The sequence below is a fragment of the Rosa rugosa genome, chromosome 6 (assembly GCF_958449725.1).
Source record: "Rosa rugosa chromosome 6, drRosRugo1.1, whole genome shotgun sequence".
In the NCBI taxonomy this organism is placed as follows: Eukaryota; Viridiplantae; Streptophyta; class Magnoliopsida; order Rosales; family Rosaceae; genus Rosa; species Rosa rugosa.
Genome location: NC_084825.1, coordinates 35,097,336 through 35,117,865, shown reverse-complemented (window position 1 = coordinate 35,117,865; position 20,530 = coordinate 35,097,336). Strand labels below are relative to the sequence as shown.

Here is a 20,530-nt window from a genome sequence, read left to right as displayed (position 1 = left end):
TAAACCCCGGATTACAATATGTATCAGGAGAACTTCCTGAGATAATAGCAAGAGTGATCTCAACTAAAACAATGTGTTCAAGCAAGCACCAATTAACGAATGGTGCTCTACTGGCTACTCCATTTATTTTTTTTTATATCTATAATTCAACCACGGAGAATTTTGTAAGGGAGTTCCCTTCATTTTTGGTGTACTTTCATCCAATGGCAGAACCAAAATTGATTCTTGGAGGGGCCAAAGAAGTAGATAATTATAAAGATCTTTTTGTTAATCCAAATCATAGATTTGTTTCTTTTTTGCTGCAATATGAATGGTTGTAAAAAAGATCTTAGTTTTCAGATAAATAATATATATTGATTAAATCTAATTAAAAAGAGTTGACCTTGGATCTTAATTAGTAATATCTACACCAAAATATTCAATGTTTTTTTTTTTTTTTTTTAAAGGGCTGGTGCGGCTGCCTTCAAGCCTTGATTAATGAATTTACGAATTTGCATAATACAAGGGAGGACGCAGAGCGTGAACCTCATATTACAATAAGCATAAAGAGAACATCCTGAATATTCAATGTATTTAGTTTTAGAATTTCTAAATCAGATTATTTTGAATTTACTTTTGTATCAAACTAGGAGACCATGTGTAGAAATTAATTAATTTTACTTAATTGTTTTGGGTAACTTATATTAATGGGGAAGTAAGAAGAGCGTTTGTTTAATTTTTTTTTTCTCTCTCTTTGTCTTTGTTTGTCTTTTCATATAAGTTGATAAAATCTAATAACAATTAAAAAAATAGAGAACCAAATATCAAATTTATAGGTCCAACTAAAACTACCCTAATTAAAGTAGAGGTACAAATTTAGCTGACGAAGTGGTGTTAGCTCAGTGGTTAGAGCACCCACTACCTAGGATCCAGGTCTTGGGTTTGAGTCACCATGGGGGTAAGAGTGAAATCCTTTGATCATCTTTATTGATAAAAAAAAAGTATATATATATATATATATCGATTTTTTACCACTTTAATTATTTGCTATTTTAACTTCTCTTAAATCTCTCTTCTTCTTCTTCTTCTTCTTCTTCTATTGCATTACCCACGATTTGTTTGTGGCTTGCCAAGACCCCAATAAAATCAATCTTTAGGTGCACATCTCTTGGATGATCAATCTGCATATATCGATTTTTTACCACTTTAATTATTTGCTATTTTAGTTGACAATTTAATCATTGCCATATTTCCTTATAGGATTTCAGCAGAAGAAAACTAATCGAATGGGATTGGTTCAAGGGATCAAAGTAACATCATCAAATTTGGTCATTCAAGGGATCAAGAAGATCGAACTAATAAATGACAAAGGAACATAACTGTAAATGAAAATTAAAGACAGAAATAAATGGATGAATTAATATGGGTATATAAAAATATTGCACAATGAGAACAGCTTTCAGGTGGCAAAGTGGGTGGCCATGCTTGATAAATGTCGCTGTATTGTGGCGGAGCTCTATATATGCACACAAAATTTTGCAGCCAATAAAGGAAGTTCAAGCCGACATACAAGAATGAATGATAGATTTCTCGTCGTTACATATATTCTGATGGACGACGCACGATTAAATGTTATTCACCGACTTTGTGCTCGTTAGTAAGGCAACGTCTTTGTCAAATTAATATAACATGGCGAAGTTCTTGCGTATAGAGAGAGCTGTAGCTGCTTCTTTTTTTTCTCTCCTCCTTTTCGTGAAGTTCCGTACGTAGTTACCCAAAGCGTGCTGCTACCTTATTGACTATATATCCATGTGAGCGCCTCTGTGAGCTGATTCACAGGCCAGGTCTAGTTTCTAACTAGCTACCACTACCTGTTCAATATATTACTATGACTGAAAATCAGCCGCCTGACCATGAAGAAAAAAATTACCTCAGTAGTGAGTGTAAGGAACTCCTTTCTGTCCCCAAAGAAAGAGGCTGGATAACCCTTCTGCGCCAATATCAATTCCAAGGCTTTTGGTGCCCATCAGCAGAAGTATTCCAAGCCGTAATCTCTTTCCAAAAGCACTTCCATGCTAAAGACTCCGACATAGTTGTGGCCAGCCTACCCAAATCCGGCACAACATGGTTGAAAGCCTTGACTTTTGCTATTTTGAATCGACACCGTTTCGAAATACAGACCCATCCCTTGCTCACTTCCAACTCTCATAATCTTGTGCCATTTTTTGAGTTGGATCTCTATACAAGCAACCTAGTTCCTGATTTCTCATCCAAGTTTCCTGAGCCAAGACTCTTTGCGACCCATATTCCCTTTCCTTCTTTGGGTACAATTAAAGAGTCCAATTCTAAGATCATTTATGTTTGCAGAAATCCATTCGACTCATTTGTTTCTGCTTGGCATTTCGTTAACGAAGTCCGTCCGCAATCTTCATCTCCATTGTCGCTTGATGAGGCCTTTGATATGTATTGCCAAGGCATGAGTGCGTTTGGTCCATTTTGGGATCACATTTTGGGGTACTGGAAAGAGAGCTTGAAGAGACCTAACAATGTGTTATTCTTGAAGTACGAGGACATGAAGGAAGATGGTGTAGTTCACTTGAAGGCATTGGCTAAGTTTTTAGACTGCCCTTTCACTGAGGAGGAGGAGAGAAGCGGTGTGATTGAAGCCATAGAAAAGCTCTGTTCTTTTGAGGCCATGAAAAAGTTGGAGATCAACAAAACTGGAACGTTTGTCATGAACTGGGAGAATAAGACCCTGTTCAGAAAAGCTGAGGTGGGAGATTGGGTTAACTATTTGACCCCTAAGATGGAGGAGAGAATGTCTAAAGTCATAGAAGAAAAGTTGGGTGGTTCAGGCCTGACATTCAAAGTGATTCCCGAGCTAGCAGATCCTGTCCAGCAGAGCTAGTTCGGGGTCCCTTTTAATGTAGCTCGCTGGTTAATTTCACCATTGATGATGGTATGTGTCTGCTTATGTGTTTACTTTCCTGCTATGGGCTTTAGCATTTCAATTAATAAATGTATGGTTTCCTGCTTATAATGCTCTTGTTGTAAGTGTACGGTTACCTTTATGTTAAATAAATGTAATATTTCCTTCCAAATCGTGTGTAATGCCATTATAATGTAATATTTCCTGATTGCAATTGGGTAATGCCATTGAGCTAGGTTTCCAGGAATGGCACTTTGATGACACACCTATAATAAAAAAAGGTTCATTATCTTAAAATTTTTGCAACAAGATCGAAATCCCAACTGAAGACAAAAGAGTGAAGGATGTCAGCCACTGGATTTGAGATTCTCAAGGCTAGTACAAGGTTATTAATAAAAATATATTAATTAATAAATAGATGGTTAGATTATATTAAATACACTCTTAGGTTATTAATAAAAATATTAATTATAAATATCAAGGGTTGAGATCATCTTATAAGAGTTGGGTCATTTACACCGTCGGTGCATAGAATAATTTCCAAAAATGAAGATCCTTGTACATTACTAGCTTGGAGAATCTTAAATCCAGTGGCTGACCAACTTTTGAGCAAACATTTTCATCTTCAATTTGAGATTGAAATTCTTATTTAATAGGCTAGTAATGTACAGCCACTTTTTAACTAAAGTATATTAGACCTACTTTATTGAGATGTTAAATAGATTACCAGAAAAGAAAATTATTTCAAATAATTTTTTATTGAATAAAAATAAATTTGAGAGAATAACATACCGAGTGAAATATTATCTTTCAAAAAAAAAACATTAAACATTTAAACCTATTTAATAGAGGTAAGAGTGGAAGAAAATAGAAAAAAGTAATTAAACATATCGTATGGCATGAGGCTATGAGTGGAAGGCAATAGGAATAAGTAAAAGAAATAAAGAAGAAGAAGAAGAAGAAGAAGAAGGAGAAGGAGGAGAAGGAATAAGTAAAAGAAATATGAGTGAGTGGAAGGCAATAGGAATAAGTAGAAGAAGATGACGAAGAACAAAGAGTAGGCAGATAATGAATAAGTAAAAAGAATATGAATGAGTGGGACAATAGGAATAAGTAAAAGAAATATGAGTGGAAAGCAATATGAATGGGTAAAAGAAATAAAGAAGGAGGAGGAGGAGGAGAAGGAATAAGTAAAAGAAATATGAGTGAGTGGAAGGCAATAGGAATAGGAATAGGAATAAGTTGAAGAAGAAGGAGGAGGCTAGGAATAAGTAAATGATCTTTCTAAATATACTCAGCAAATATCTAAGTATACATAGTAAATTTTTTATACCTAGCAAATTTATAAATTTCTAACTACACCCAACAAGTTTTTCTGTAATACCCTTTTCTATCAAAACCCACTTAGAAACAGAAAAATGAAGTCTGATATCAATGTACCATTACTTCAGCCTTAATGGCATCTCACACAATTTGTTCGACAGTATCTTAATTTCATCTAGTTAAGTTGACAAAATAATGTTATAAGCTCCCAAGTAATATTTACTTCATTCTCACCATGATCCGAAGCTTCGATAAAACAAAGGAGAACTAAGATTGTATACATACAAACTTGAATGAAGCACCTACATAAGTAAGCCACATTAGCCACATGGCTATGAAGCTATCTTGTTTTGAAAGCTACAATCAACACTTGGTTGACATCGAGACCTCAGCAGGTCCATTGGAGGCAGTATCATCTTGCATGATAGCATCAGTACTATTCAAACGGGCGGACACAAAATCTTCAATTTCTTTAAGCCCCATCAGGCTTGATTCTGAATATGAGAGGTATATCAATTTTTTTCCTGCTAACAAAGTAGTGGCGGAGCCAATGAAGGATGATTGGGGGCCACTGCCCTCAGTAAAATCATGAATTTTGTTAACTGAGCTTCTTTTTACCCCGTGGCTGTAAATTAACTGAGCTTCTTTTGGCCCCCATAGCTATAGATTAGGCATATTAATAGTATGGGCATGCTAGACTTGTGTCTGTGTGAGTCAAACTCCTCCAAGTGGGCCTCTTTTCGTAACATTAAATTAAATAAGACTAAATGTACTTCTTTGTTTTCAATACATTTTCTTCTACTTTTGCCTCATATGATCATTTCAGTTCCATTACTTTTCCATACTTCCTCAGAGGTTGTTTTCTCATAATCTTTCTTTCCTCTCATATAGAGTATACTCTTAATTTTGCATTCTTTTCTAAAGAAAGTTTATAGAAAGAGAAACAGGGTGCAGAGGATGGACGGAGACTCCGTTGTTGATATTGGCTGTGAGAGGTGATGTTGTCCGATCTGCTCATCTTCAGTGAGATCAATATATTGTCGGCTGGATGTGAATAACGACCAAATTTTTTTTTAGATTTAATTAATGAAATTGGTTTTGGAGTGCTGTATGGAGATTCTGATGATAACCCACATTTTTTTTTTGAGATTTTATTCTTTTGTTAAGATTGAGTCACAAATTGAAGATATAGATGAATTTTATCCAAATCAGAGCTTGAAGAGACTAGGAATTAGATGTTTGGGAAAGAAAAATGGATGTGGATTCTAAATTGAGGAAGAATGGATAGAACAGAATAAAGACCATGAGAGAGAGATCTATTTGAGTTCACAAGTAGCGGAGAGGTAGAAAAGGAAAGAAAATTTTTCGCCCCCGTTTATATATATTCCTGCCTCCGCCACTGTAACAAAGTTGGAAAGGTAAGCAACACCATATTTGTGAAATTCCGTTTTCTTCAAGAGAACATATCTTCCAATCCAAACCAGAAACCAAGCTATGCAATTGAGTCAGGTTAAAGTCGAGATCAGTGAGATAATTTTATACCCCAGAAGCATCATTCTTAATTGAATTTGAGAGATCATTTTGTTCCAGCACTTTATCACCCAAATTCTAAATTCTTAATGCTGGGTGTACGTGTTTGGTTTTCTTCCTTATGATGTATGAGTTTTGCTGGGTGTGTGAATTTGCTGGTCTTAATTAAAGAAAAGGGTATGATAGGAAAACTAGTTCCTTATCTAAAAGGAAGACGTGATGATCAAACAAAGCAATCTATAACTTTGCAAATTTAACAGTTCACAGATGTATAGAAAGAGGTGGATAATTATAGATACCCAGCCCTGAAAAATTAAACTTTTTTTTTTTAGAAGAGAAAAAAAAAATTAAACATAACCGAAACAAGTCATGTAATCTAACTAAGATGCCGCTCATCTTTAGAAATTAGAAGCATCGACCTTCGATTCTTCAACGATTGATTAAGGCACTTGAGGAAGGGTGCGGAAGATGCCGATGCAGCAAGAATTCTTGGCTTTGGATTGGAGGCCGGAGGAATAGTAAAGTGTCTTTGCATGATTTTCCCTTCTTTGACAGCTTTATCGGATTCTTGTCTATAATTTTGTCCTTGTCTTTGCTTGTATTCATGATTTCATGGCTATGGCTATGGCGGGTCATCTTCACTGTGGAGGACTCTGGAGGTGTTCATTCAAAATAAAAATTTTAATTGTTGATTTTTATTTTAAATGAAAAATAAAAAAATTGGAAGACATGTGGGAAATTACTAGGATTAAGATGATGATGTGGCACATGCCACCTCATTTGGTATAGGTTTTTTGTATAACATTTTGGGATCTTAAGCATTTTCCTAATTTGCTGGGTAAATTTAGAAAGACCCATAAGTAAAAGAAATATAAGTGCGTGGAAGGCAATAGGAATAAGTAACCAAAAAAAGAAACATAAGAGGGCTTGAACTTGGGTTGGTTTGATGATAGCCAAATCTGTCAGCCAACTATGCAGGAATTTGCATAATGTACATTACATATACTGAATCTCGAGCCCACCCAATGGTATACGTAGATCCGTCCCTGCTGTCTACATGTGTTTTACACTTTTACTCTTTTCAAGTGAACTGGGAAAACAATGTAAATAAATTATGGATAAATATGGTGATGTAGAGCGAATGACGATAAGAATTGAAGAACAGCTCGATCATGGAAAACGAGGAAAACCCGGTTTGCTGCAACTTTGGCATTCAGTGTCCGAATCATAATTGCTATACCTTTCCGGAAAGGGAACGATGCCAGGAACAAAACTTGTGCTTTGCCACAACATGTGGGCTTTTCGGGCTTTCGGGGTCGTTTAGGGCCTCAAAACTGCAATTTACTATTTTTCAGAATTTTCGGTTTTCTAGTTTGTTTCGGATTTGTTTTGTTTTTACCCGTGGGCTTTAGGGTTTCATTGTTAGTCTCCCTAGGGTTTCTTTTCTCATATATAAACAACCTTAAACGGCTGCAGAACCTATCTTTTATCATATTATCAATCAAATTGAGAGTTTTTCTCACTATCTCTGGTGGACTCCAGATTTATCCTTTTAGGGTTTATTGCTTGTAAATCTAGGTTACTTCCGATTGCGTCATATGGTCACCAAAGATTTGCTATTTTTCCATTAAAGAATCTAGCTTATTTTAGACTAACTATATATGTTGCCAAAAATCCATGAGCCGGTGTTAAAAATGAACACATCGTTTGGTTTTTATGACATTATTTATGTGATATCAATCACTGAGGCAACCCCCACAACTTTAATCTCCAAATTCACAATTTCAAAGCGGGCATGCGATAAAAGGTAGCACGAGCAGTAGTATAGATCAAGTTCCCAGTTTTCTTCCGCTTGAACTCCTGAGTTAGGTCTTCTTCGGCTTGAACTCCGGAGCATGAGCAGTATAGATCAAGTTCCCAGGATCCTGCGGTACCACAGGTTTCTCCCGCTCTGCACTAAAATCCATCAACTATCAACTCTTCATGCAAGTACGTCCGGTTTCAAAGAAATGTGATTAACGAAAATCAAAATAAATGAAAATCTTAAACAATGTAAACTATGCACTTATGCAGTACCAGATCGAGTTGATTCAGCTAGCAGTAGAATTAACAAGTTTCTCTGCATAATGATGACATAGTCAATCCCACTTACCTTTAGCACCCATAAAACTTCAGTTGCGAGGATCATGCAAAATTTCTAATCAATGTGTAATGATACTTTCTTGTCTTCATCGAAGTGTAGAAAGCATCATATGTACGTTATTGACAAAATCCATACACTAAACAAGAGATTTGAGAGTTGAAAATGTTGAGGCACCATTAGCTTTCTTTGCAGCAGCTTGCAGCTTGTATCCAATCTTCAAGCTGAGGAGGGGTGCTTAAGTAACACCCTCTTAGTGGGCCCACAAGCCATGGTGGGACCCGACCATGATATACATCTCGTACCTCGACACTCAAGCTACGTCACGGTAGCCGAAAGTGCCCATACCTCACCGGGAAGCCACCTTCCCGGCCTTGCCAAGTTGCCTCCATAATAAGCCTTTCTACACTAGAATAGTGGGTTTGCATTCCACATTGAAGAAAATGTAAATGAGAGGGGTTCCCTTACCTATAAAAGGGACCTCTCCTCCCACTTAAACACGATCCCATTACATCCCCTTTGGGCCGCAAGGCCCAACACACATAGTTAAACATTCAAGTGGACGTAGTCTCCCGCTAAGGCTGGAGACGAACCACTATACATCTTGTGTTACTCGCTCTCTCTCTCTCTTTCTTTAACGTTAATTAGACCCCTCAGTCCTTAACATTAACATTGGCGCCGTCTGTGGGAAGCCAACACAAAGGCTTCGTCAAGTACCATAAACTTCGGTCAACGCCGATCAAGGTGGGTCAAAAGCCAACTCAAAGTTGGTCAACGCTACACCACTCCAAAAAAAAAACTATTAGCTGCCTATTTACTCTTGACACCCAGAAGTATACCGCTGGGCACCCATGAACCTCTTGTTGGCATCAAGTGATCAAACTTCTCTGAGTCGTCATGCTCTACGAGGCCAAGTAGCCAACTATGATCATCGATCAAACTCCGTCATCGACCACTGCTCCGCCAAGCGTGAAGTAGTCACAACAAAAGCAACGCCAATCGATCAACCTACTGCTCAAGCGTCAACCATCCACGGCTAGACACCCACCGCTAGCCATCCTCCGCTGGTCACGCTGGCCACCCACCGCTGGCTACCCTCCGTTGGCCACCCACCGCTGGTCATGCTGGCTACCTTCCACTGGCCACCCACCGCTGGCCATCCTTCGCTGGTCAAGCTGGTCACCATCCGCTGGCCATCCTCCGCTGGCCATCCTCCGCTGGCCATCCTCCGCTGGTCACCCTCCGCTGGCCACCCTCTGCTGGTCATCCACCGTTGGCCAACCAACGATGGCACGCTAGCCAGCTAATGCAGCATCCGCCAGGCTCCAGCGTCAACCGCTAAGCACCAACCTCCAACCTTGGTGTAGATACCTACTAGCATGACTAGTTTGCTATCTCACCAAGCATAATTAACACCCTCTTTGGGACACCCACAAGCCATGGTGAGGCCCAACCACTACTTGCATCTTGTAGCCCTATGTTCAAGCTACGCTACGGTATCCGAAAGTCGCAAATCCGTCACCGGGAAGCCACCTTTCCGGCCTTGCCAAGTTGCCTCCACAATATGCTTTTCTAGACTAGAATAGTGGGTTCTTGTCCCACATCTAAGAAAATGTAAAGGAGATGGCTTCCTTCACCTATAAAAGGAACTCTCCTCCCACAACTCAACACTCTCCATTACAACACACTTTGTAATCTTGTTAGGCCGCAAGGCTCGACACACACTAGTTAAGCTTTCAAGTGGACGTAGTCTCCCGCCAAGGCAGGAAATGAACCACTATACTTCGCTTGTGTCTCTCTCTCTCTCTCTCTCACTAAAGCTAACTAGAGATCCCACGGATCACTAACGTTAACATTGACGCCGTCTGTGGGAAGCCAACACAGTGGCTTCGTCACCTACCGTGAGCTAAGTCTGCTTAGCGGAACTCAAAGAAATTTCTTCCCTCCTTCTTTGAGCTACTTCAAATTCACTGGTCAACGCCGGTCAACACGTGGTCAACGCCCGGCGGAGTCAGTCAACGCCCGCGCGGGGTCGGTCAACGCCCGGCGGAGGCGGTCAACGTCTGGTCAACGCTGACCAAGGTTAGTCAACGCTGAACCTTAAAAAAAAAAAAAAAAAATTTGAAAAATTGGCGGCAAACTTCTCTGGACACCCAGAGATTTGCTATGGGCACCCAGCCACCTCCGCCAGCTCTTCTTCTCCGCCCGGTGCTCCACCGCTCAGCCCAGAGAATTGCAGCAACCCTTCTTCACCGGGCTCGATGCCAGCTCTGCTCCGCCAGCAAGCTTGACCGCTACCAGGCCTACCGCCGAGCGAGCTTCGCTAGCCAAAGCTTCACCTCCGCTGCGCTAGGCACCGCCGGCACGCTTGACTGCTACCGCCAGTAGGCCATCCTCCGAAAACGGATCGCTAGCTAACCTCCGACGGAAAATCTTCCGCCACACTGTGCACCGCTAGCCTCCACCGCTGAGTGAAACACCGCCGAGAACCTCTGCTCCAGGCAGTTACTCCGAGTCTCCACCGCCAAACTTCTTCAGCGGCACCGCCGATCTCGGTCAGCGGTACCACCGGCCATGTTCCGCTGGTCTCCACTGCTGGATTTCACCGCTGAACATCCCCCACCAGCTTCTCCGCCGGACTTCAACACTGGGCTTCACCGCTGGGTACCTTCCTTGGCAAGCCTCCGCTACCGCCGGCCAAGACACCGCTGGCCAGGGATCAGCTGCTCAAGCTCCGCCGCCCAACATTCGCTCCCGCTGGACTGGTCACCGCCGAACTCCTCCTCCGCCGAACTCTTCCTCCGCTGAGTTACGCTCCGCCAAACTCAAAGCTCCGCTAAACTCCAATTCCGTCGAGTCTCCGCTGAGCTCGGAGTTTCTGCCAACCGCCAGGTTCCTCCGCTGAGCTCGCTCTCCACCCAGTTCCACTTAACCGCCGGCAAAGCTTCCTCCGCTAGGCAAAGCTAGCACCTGCCAAGCTACAGCTCCGGCAACCGCCGGCATGCCACCGCTAGGCTGTACCAACGCCAACAGCGGACCCAACCCACCAAGCATGACATCTAGCTCCAAACGCTAACAAAAGCCTTTCCGCTGATGTCCCAAGCCTTCGCCGGCCAAGTTCCGCTGAACAACTCCTCCGCCAGGCTTCCGTCAGCGGCACCGCCCAACTATAATCACAGCACCTCTAGCTTCAGCAGCGATCACCTCTAGACAAGAACCTTTCCGCTCAACCTCGCCGCCGAGCTTCCACCGCTAAGAAACAGCAGCGGTAACCGCTTCCTCCGCTAGGCACCAGCAGCGCCGAGCTCCTCCGCTGGCCTTAATCTGAGTAATCCTTCGTTGACGCACCAAGTCTCCCTCCTCAGAGCCTCTGATCTTGGCACCCAAATCTCCGCCAAACATGATCCGCCAAGCACCGAAGCTTTGCCGGGCTGCCATGCAGAGCTGTATAGATTTGAAAGGTCGCCAAACAATTAAAGCTTCATCAAGAAACGGCGAACTCAACCCGCCACTGCTCCAGTAGCGCCATCTGCTATTACCAGGAGCAAAGCTAAGTCTTTAGTTTTCGCTCACCTCCATAGGCACACATATATGTTCGCTGGGCTATTATCAAAGAACCACATGCCATGCATAATTTAATATTATTTTAAACTATAACTTGATTACACCTGTATGCTTATGGGTGTGTGTGTGCAGCTTTATACCTTACACATTTATGCATGATAGGCATGTCTACTGACCACGTGCCCACTTGCTTAGTCCATAGGACATATGTCCATAGCTATCCAATTAATCACTTGCTGCATACCTTGACACATCTCTCAAATGCACGCATGATTGGCTTGCAGTATTACATACTCTTATGCTGGTGATATACATGCAAGTGTGCCTAATAAATAAACTAGGCTACCAGAAGTCCTGGCTACTTAGCCACTTAGCTACACATGCACGTTTTTGCTTATGGGAATTGCAGTTGTATGCCTACGACAATTTAGTTCACATGCTAGCTCAGGTAACCGTGTATCAACTACAATCCCTGCTCGACATTATGGCACTTATATGGCTAGTAAACTCACATAACTACTGCATATATGTACATATATCAATCTCCACATCAGAATTGCACATTCAAAATAACAACGCGGTCTTAAGCCATCTAGTCATTATGGTTCAATGTTTGTATTGATATGTGCTTTGTATAGGCTTCCGCGCCTAAGGCACACTTGATGACTTAATTTCATGGCCAAATTGCAATTCAACTATTACTTGCTATATGCTTTGCTTCAAATCTTATCAAAGTACATATGCAAAACACACATGCAAATTATTGGTGTCGATTTTACAAATCCACATATTAATCATTTATTTTGTTTCAAGGAAATTCAACTATTTCTATGGAGCATTCAACCACAACTACGAGTTGACGGACATTATCGGAATACTTTATCCGCCAAGCAATGGACCGTTATGCTCGGCATAAGATAAGTAACTATATCTTCCTTATCTTTTACGCTCTTGCAATTAGAGCTACTACCATGCCAATACCATGCTTTTACTACTTCTAAGCATGCCTACAATATATCACACTTGGTATGCTTTTACATGCTTCCATAAACTTTTGAGCATGCCCAAAACATTTCGTAGATTTGGCAACACTTTCTAGATCTCACATACTAGATATGCCATGCTTCACATACCGATCTCAATGATCCTTTAGCATATCTACAAAAATGCAAAAATGATATTAGCATCCACATTACAATTACATGCTATACACATATGCCATGCTTCTATTTAATTGCAACTCAATTAAATAAACATGGGACACTTAAACAAAATATTATTACTTGCTCTATGTGTTTATCATTTTTCATACAGATACAAACTTTACGAGTCTATGGTCTACGACCAACCGCCAAGCGGTAAGGCAACACCTCATAATGACAATGACCGCTACGCGGCATTGCAGTCAAGTTTCTCCTCTGAGAAATAGTAAAGGGACTAGTTAACACAGCCTACGGCAGCCCTTGATCCGGCAGTTAACCCCGACGCTTGGGTACCAATGATTGGGCTCGCTACCCAACACCCTCTGCTCCGCGCAACTCCCCTCATCAAACAATTTTCCGACCATCCGGAGGTCTATAGCCAGGAGTGGGGGACTCCTCGCAGGGCCTGGCAGGGGCCCACCCGAAAGGGCAAAAGCGTTCGCTCCAACCAATTCTAGATAGACGACGCACTCGCACTAATTATGCTTGATATACGGCACAAAGCTACGCTTTGGTATCAACCCGCAAGAACACCCTCCTTGACTGGGGACTTCGGGGACTTATACATACAGCCCAGCATAATTAGCAACGGCCACGCTCATGCCTCAGGGCGTCACCATCGAGCTACCCGTTAAAGACTCATGGCAACGCCGAGCTTTTCACGCTCGTGCCTCAGCGGCACCGCCGAACCTTTTGCGCTCGTGCCTCAGCGGCACCGCCGAGCTTTTCGCGCTTGTGCCTCAGCGGCACCGCCGAACTTTTCGCGCTCGTGCCTCAGCGGCACCGCCGAACTTTTCGCGCTCGTGCCTCAGCGGCACCGCCGAACCTTTTGCGCTCGTGCCTCAGCGGCACCGCCGAACCTTTTGCGCTCGTGCCTCAGCGGCACCGCCGAGCTTTTCACGCTCATGCCTCAGCGGCACCGCCAGGCTTTCGCGCTCGTGCTTCAGCGGCACCGCCGAACTTTTCGCGCTCTCGCCTCAGCGACAACCGCCGAGCTCTCGCACCGCCGCGCTTTGGCGCTCGTGCCTTAGCGACACCGCAAAGCTTTCGCGCTCGTGCCTCAGCGGCACCGCCGAGCTTCCCTCTCATGCCTTCCCGGCACCCTTGAGCTTTCGTTCACGAGCTTACCGCTCATGCCTTCGCGGCACCCCGAGCTTTCCGCTCATGTCTTCCCGGCACCACGAGCTTTCGCTCACGAGCTTACCGCTCATGCCTTCGCGGCACCCCGAGCTTTCCGCTCATGCCTTCCCGGCACCACGAGCTTCCGCTCACGAGCTTACCGCTCATGCCTTCGCGGCACCCCGAGCTTTCCGCTCATGCCTTCCCAGCACCACGAGCTTCCGCTCACGAGCTTACCACTCATGCCTTCGCGGCACCCCGAGCTTCCCGCTCATGCCTTCCCGGCAACCCTTGAGCTTCCGCTCATGCCTTCGCGGCACCTCGATCTTCCGCTCATGCCTTCCCGGCAACCCTTGAGCTTCCGCTCACGAGCTTCCCGCTCATGCCTTCCCAGCAACCCTTGAGCTTCCGCTCACGAGCTTCCCGCTCATGCCTTCCCGGCACCCCGAGCTTCCGCTCATGCCTTCCCGGCACCCCGAGCTTCCGCTCATGCCTTCCCGACACCCACGAGCTTCCCGCTCATGCCTCCCCGGCAACCCTTGAGCTTCCCGCTCATGCCTTCCCAGGCAACCCTTGAGCTTTCGCTCATGCCTTCCCAGGCAACCCTTGAGCTTTCGCTCATGCCTTCCCGGCAACCCACGAGCTCCCCGCTCATGCCTTCCCGGCAACCCCGAGTTTCCCGCTCACGAGCTTTCCGCTCATGCCTTCCCGGCAATCCTCGAGCTTTACGCTCATGTCTACTCGACACACCACACATTAATGGAACATTGAATTTTTCTACCATTTGTCGTTTACCGACCGCGACAAATCAAATTCTTTTCGGGTTCCATTAATACGAGCGAAAACCAAACAGACACAACCGTACGCGCGGTCATCGTTCATGAGTTACAAATGCATACCTTCGTGGCACTCATGTAACTTACATCTCACGAGCGTAACCCCGTCAAACTCGACCTCGTTCGTCTCCTTGCGCGCGTCACACATTTATCATATGCAATCCATATGCTCACACGACCATGTATCACGCACCCCATACGTTTATATATGCCAACGCATACCCATACAACTCACATTTGTTGCCCAATGCAACGAGCATTCTACGTATGCCTGTTTTTTGTCTTTGTTGTGCAGGTTAACGAGTCCCTTCTTGCTTACGGAGTTCGGGGACTTGTAGGGGCTCCGTACCGCCCGGTTACTTATGCTTGGTGACATCATGTGTATAACTACCCAACCAAGAAGCTCCTCTTACTTGGGGACTTCGGGGACTTGTAGATACCTACTAGCATGACTAGTTTGCTATCTCACCAACCATAATTAACACCCTCTTTGGGACACCCATAAGCCATGGTGAGGCCCAACCGCTACTTGCATCTTGTAGCCCTATGTTCAAGCTACGCTACGGTATCCGAAAGTCGCAAATCCGTCGCCAGGAAGCCACCTTTCCGGCCTTGCCAAGTTGCCTCCACAATATGCTTTTCTAGACTAGAATAGTGAGTTCTTGTCCCACATCTAAGAAAATGTAAAGGAGATGGTTTCCTTCACCTATAAAAGGAACTCTCCTCCCACAACTCAACACACCCCATTACATCTTTTGTAATCCCTTTGGGCCGCAAAGCCCGAACACACTAGTTAAACATTCAAGTGGACGTAGTTTCCCGCTAAGGCGGGAAATGAACCACTATACTTCGCTTGTGTCTCTCTCTCTCTCTCTCTCTCTCTCTCACTAAAGCTAACTAGAGATCCCACGGATCACTAACGTTAACACTTGGCTTCTGGCCTATCGTTTATCTTGTTAATGAGGCATATCAGACACCATTTCAATTAGTCAATGAAAACGCTGGTCATCTACCATGGTGTTCCTCCAAAGCAATGGAGCGTCATGCTTGGACAACTCCAACATGATTTGGGTACTTACATCAATTCCAACTCCAACTCGCTCCAAATTGGCATAAGATAAGTAACTATATTTTCGTTTACGCTCTTTCAATGTGAGCTAGTGCCATGCCAATGCCATGCTTTTACTACTTCTAAGCATGCCTACAATATATCACACTTGATATGAATTTACATGTCTTCATGATCCTTAGGCATGTTTACAACATACAAAAATGTTATTAGCAACTTAAACAAAGCCATGCTACACATGCCATGCTTCTATTTAATTGCAAAATTAAATAAACATGTGACTCTCACTCAAACAAACTATGCCACATCTAGAAGCTTGTGACACTTATGACTTAATTAAACATGCTCGGATAAACACTTGCAACGGTTACGACTCTCTTGGGTATCGAGCATGGCCACGACTTGCTTGGGCCACGCCCCGCATGGTCGCACAGTTCCTATCCGCTCAACTACACCCAACTTGCTCGAACACAACCTAACTCGCTCAAACATATCCAACATGCTTTAGTTAAGCTATAGGTTCACAATGCTTCATAGCTTTCATTGGCAGACTCTCAAAATTTTATATGGACACCCATCTCACTTGCAATTATCTAATATGCATGTCACATGGCCATAAGATCCATATATTATTACTTGCTATATATACTTATTTGTCATTGTTCATACAATTACAAACTTTACATATACTCTATATGTAAACATATGGTCTAGCCTCCGGGCACCATACTTTGTCAAACTCTCCCCACGGGAAAGAGACCTAAACGGGTCTAGACTCCACGAGTCTATGGTCCATGACCAACTGCCAAGCGGTAAGGCAACGCCTCATAATGACAATGACCGCTCACGCCTTCCCGGCACCCCGAGCTTCACCCTCACGCCTTCCCGGCACCCCCGAGCTTCCCGCTCACGTCTTCCCGGCAACCCCGAGCTTCCGCTCACGCCTTCCCGGCAACCCTGAGCTTCCCGCTCAAGCCTTCCCAGCACCCCAAGCTTCACGCTCACGCCTTCCCGGCACCCCCGAGCTTCCCGCTCAAGCCTTCCCAGCACCCCCGAGCTTCGCGTTCACACCTTCACGGCATCCCAACCTTTCACGCTCACGGCTTCCCGTCATTCCCGAGCTTTCACGTTCATGCCTTCACGGCACCCTCGAGCTTACAGCTCATGCCTTCCCGGCAACTCTGAGTTTTATGCTCACGCCTTCCTGACATTCTCGAGCTTTACACTCATATCCCCTCGAAATAGCACACATTAATGGAACATTGAATTCTTCTACCATTTGTTGTTTGCCACAAATCGAATTCTTTTCACGTTCAATTAATACGAGCGAAAACCAAACAAACACAAGCGTTCGCGTATTCATCGTTCACGAATTACAAACGCTTGCCTTCACGGCACTCATGCAACTTACACCGAGCGTAACCTCGTCAACTCGACCTCGTTCGTCCTCTTGCGAGCACCACACGCATTCATTTGCAATCCGTATACTCATTCTTAGTATGCTCAAACAACTATATGCGCTCTCGAGCCTATACGTCATAAACGATCATACTTGACGACATTCAGATATATACATCAATACATATATCATGCACCTCGTACATTCTTATATGCCAATGCATATCGGAGCAACTCACATATGTTGCCCAATACAACAAGCATTCTACATATGCGTGCTTTTGTCTTTGTTTTGCATGTTAACGAGTCCCTTCTTGCTTACGGAGTTCGGGGACTTATAGGGGCTAGGCGCCTCTCGGACGCTACTTATGCTCGATGACATCATGTGTATAACTCCCCAACCAAGAAGCTCCTCTTACTTGGGGACTTCGGGGACTTGTACATACCTCCACTAATATGAAGGATTTGTTACATCACCAAGCATAACTAACACCCTCTTAGTGGGCCCACAAGCCATGGTGGGACCCGACCACGATATACATCTCGTACCTCGACACTCAAGCTACGTCACGGTAACCGGAAGTGGCTAATACCTCGCCGGGAAGCCACCTTTCCGGCCTTGCCAAGTTGCCTCCATAATAAGCCTTTCTACACTAGAATAGTGGGTTTGCATCCCACATTGAAGAAAATGTAAATGAGAGGGGTTCCCTTACATATAAAAGGGACCCCTCCTCCCACTTAAACACGATCCCATTACATCCTCATGTAATCCCCTTTGGGCCACAAGGCCCAACACACATAGTTAAACATTCAAGTGGACGTAGTCTCCCGCTAAGGCGAGAGACGAACCACTATACATCTTGTGTCACACACTCTCTCTCTCTCTCTCTCTCTTTCTTTAACGTTAATTAGACCCCTCGGTCCCTAACATTAACAGGAACGATACCGGAGCTTCACTTTTCTTTTCGTAGACGATGACGACTCCACCTGAAAATAGAGGTTATAGGATGAGGTTCAAGTAATTGGAAGTAGGCAGAGACTAAGAAATTGAGAAAGAGAGAGAGTGTGTAAATAAGTGAAGTAGTTTACCCATGAGAATACTGGAAAGTCTGAGAGCCATTGGAGCTCTTGAGTTCAGAGTCTCTTAGCTGCCAAATTTGATTTGCATCAAGACCAAATATGTAGGACGAAATCGATGCATGAACACCAAATTTGATGGGTTCAATTTTTGGGGCTGGGTGTCCCCCGTAAAATTTCACTAATACCTGAATTATGGGTTCACCGGCCATCAACCTGTTTTTCTCTCTTCAAGCACTGTGGGAATCAACCACACCTGTTAATTTGGTTTATCTCTTTCATTTTCAGAAAATCAAATTTGTTCCATGTCAAATTTCATTGAATCCCACTTGATTAGTTTTTATATGCATTAGTGTTGAGTGAAATAAAAGAAGAACAGAGAGAGAGAGTCCATGAATGATAGCTATGCATCTCGTATATTGAAACTCATCAGTACCCAGCATATTATTCTGCAAATACCAATATATCAAGCTATTTTCTCTTCTTGTTGAGTGATCAAAATGATACCTAAAGTTTTAAAAACAAATCAACTTGATACCTTGGTTTATTTTTTGTAACTTTTTGTTAAAATTGATCACGTGCGGTGTGGTGTTTTGTGGGGTTATAATAATATTTTACACAAAAACTGTTTTTCAATTATTTTTTATTTTACTTTGTTAATTCTCTTCTTCTTCTATCTCTACCTCTCTCTCTCTTCCCATTTTTCTAGGGCTGGATTCGGTACTAAACCGATCCATTTTTCCCCAAACAGCTGCCGAACCGACCTCCGTCGGTATCAAGATTTTCAAACCGCCACCGATCCGAATAATCAGTATACCAACACGTCGGTAACCCAAAATCTCGGTTTGGTATCGGTCCGTAACTGGTAATTTCAAGCAACTCCATGAAAGTTGGCTTGCAGATCTGGTGGAGAAGAAGATGAAAAAACAGGGAAGAGAAAGAAGAAAGAGAAGAATTGAGAGGGCATGTTCTTCTTCCTCCATCGAATTAGCAGAGGCAGTTGAGGCTCACGGTGCTTGTGTGATCTGGGTTTTTGAGTTTTTGATTTAATCGTAAGAGTTGAAATGGTGCTTGTGTGAAGAATCAATGGTTACTGGTTTCCTTCTTTCTGGAATGAGAGAGAAGAGAAGAAATAGATCTGAACACGATGGGTTTTCAATTGGCTTTTTACTTATATTGCTTAAGAAGCCAATAAATATAAAATATGTAGGTGGTATAATGGGACCAACTTGTGGTGCAGTGGTTGGGATTAGAACCTCTATCTATGAGATGCGGGGTTCGAGTCGCACCTTCAACCAATTTTCATTTTATTTGGATAAGACAAATATAAAATATGTACATAATGTATTGAGAGCAACTCGTGGTCCAGTGGATGGGATCAGAATCTTTATATAAGAGGAGAGGGGTTCGAGTCGCGCCTTTGGCAAATCATTTTGCTTATATATTGTATATATACAATATGTATCCGGTATGGAGTATATTCGGTCGGTACGGTATGCCATACACCGTACCGTAGTCGAGCCGAAGGAAGCCAAACGGTACTGCTCAGCCGAGTTTTCGGCCCAAATCGGTTCAGGCCGGTTCGAAAATCGGCCAGTTCGGTTGCTTCAGCCCAAAATGCCAGCCCTACATTTTTCTTTGGATGCAACAATATAGCCAATAATTCACTACTAGAAATTTGATCTTAGACATCACGACAATTACATCGGTGATGAATTCACGCGATGTAAAAAAATATTTTTAACATCGATTTCTGAAAATTCGATTTCTATTTATATAATTAACATCGTTTATTACTGTTGACCGATGTCTATATTTTGATTTCAAAATTTTCAAAAACGCGGAAAGACCAAGTTAGAAATTTTCATACACGCGGGGACAAAATTTTCCCACTTTAGCTCACTCACTTTATCTCCAACCTAAACTTGCGACCCATTTTGTCTCTCGCTCTTCCCCGAAACCTGTCCCTCTACTCCCTCCCCTCCCGCTCACGCTCTCTCTCTCCCTTTCTCCCCCTTCCCTCCAATAGAACCAAAACCACACAACCCCAGAAGATGGTGACCGGCTCATCTCGGAGGTGTAGCCTGGCATTGACTCGTCGGAGGAAGGCGAAGAAGATGGTGGTTACGGTGAGTCCACCCCGGTGGTCAGAGATCGGTGACGGAGGAGAGAGATTCCTCCAGATCCACTTTCTCTCTCCTTTCCCTCTCTCTCGTCTGTGCTTCTCTCTTCTCTCTCATCTGTACTCTGGTCTCAAGTAAACATTGAGGTAAAAAATTCGGCTAATCCATCCACTTAAATCTTTGGGCCTTTATCAATTTTCACTCTTGAGTACTTGGACTTGGTCGGAATCAGTGATAGGGT

General features: G+C 43.4%; 1 protein-coding gene across 1 annotated transcript; it reads left to right on the top strand.

Moving 5' to 3' along the window:
- Positions 1-1,420: 1,420 nt before the first annotated feature.
- On the top strand, positions 1,421-3,116 carry LOC133717157 (cytosolic sulfotransferase 15-like). The gene has a single exon (XM_062143817.1). It carries the CDS (start codon positions 1,868-1,870, stop codon positions 2,885-2,887), a length of 1,020 nt encoding a protein of 339 aa, XP_061999801.1. The 5' UTR covers positions 1,421-1,867; the 3' UTR covers positions 2,888-3,116.
- Positions 3,117-20,530: the final 17,414 nt, after the last annotated feature.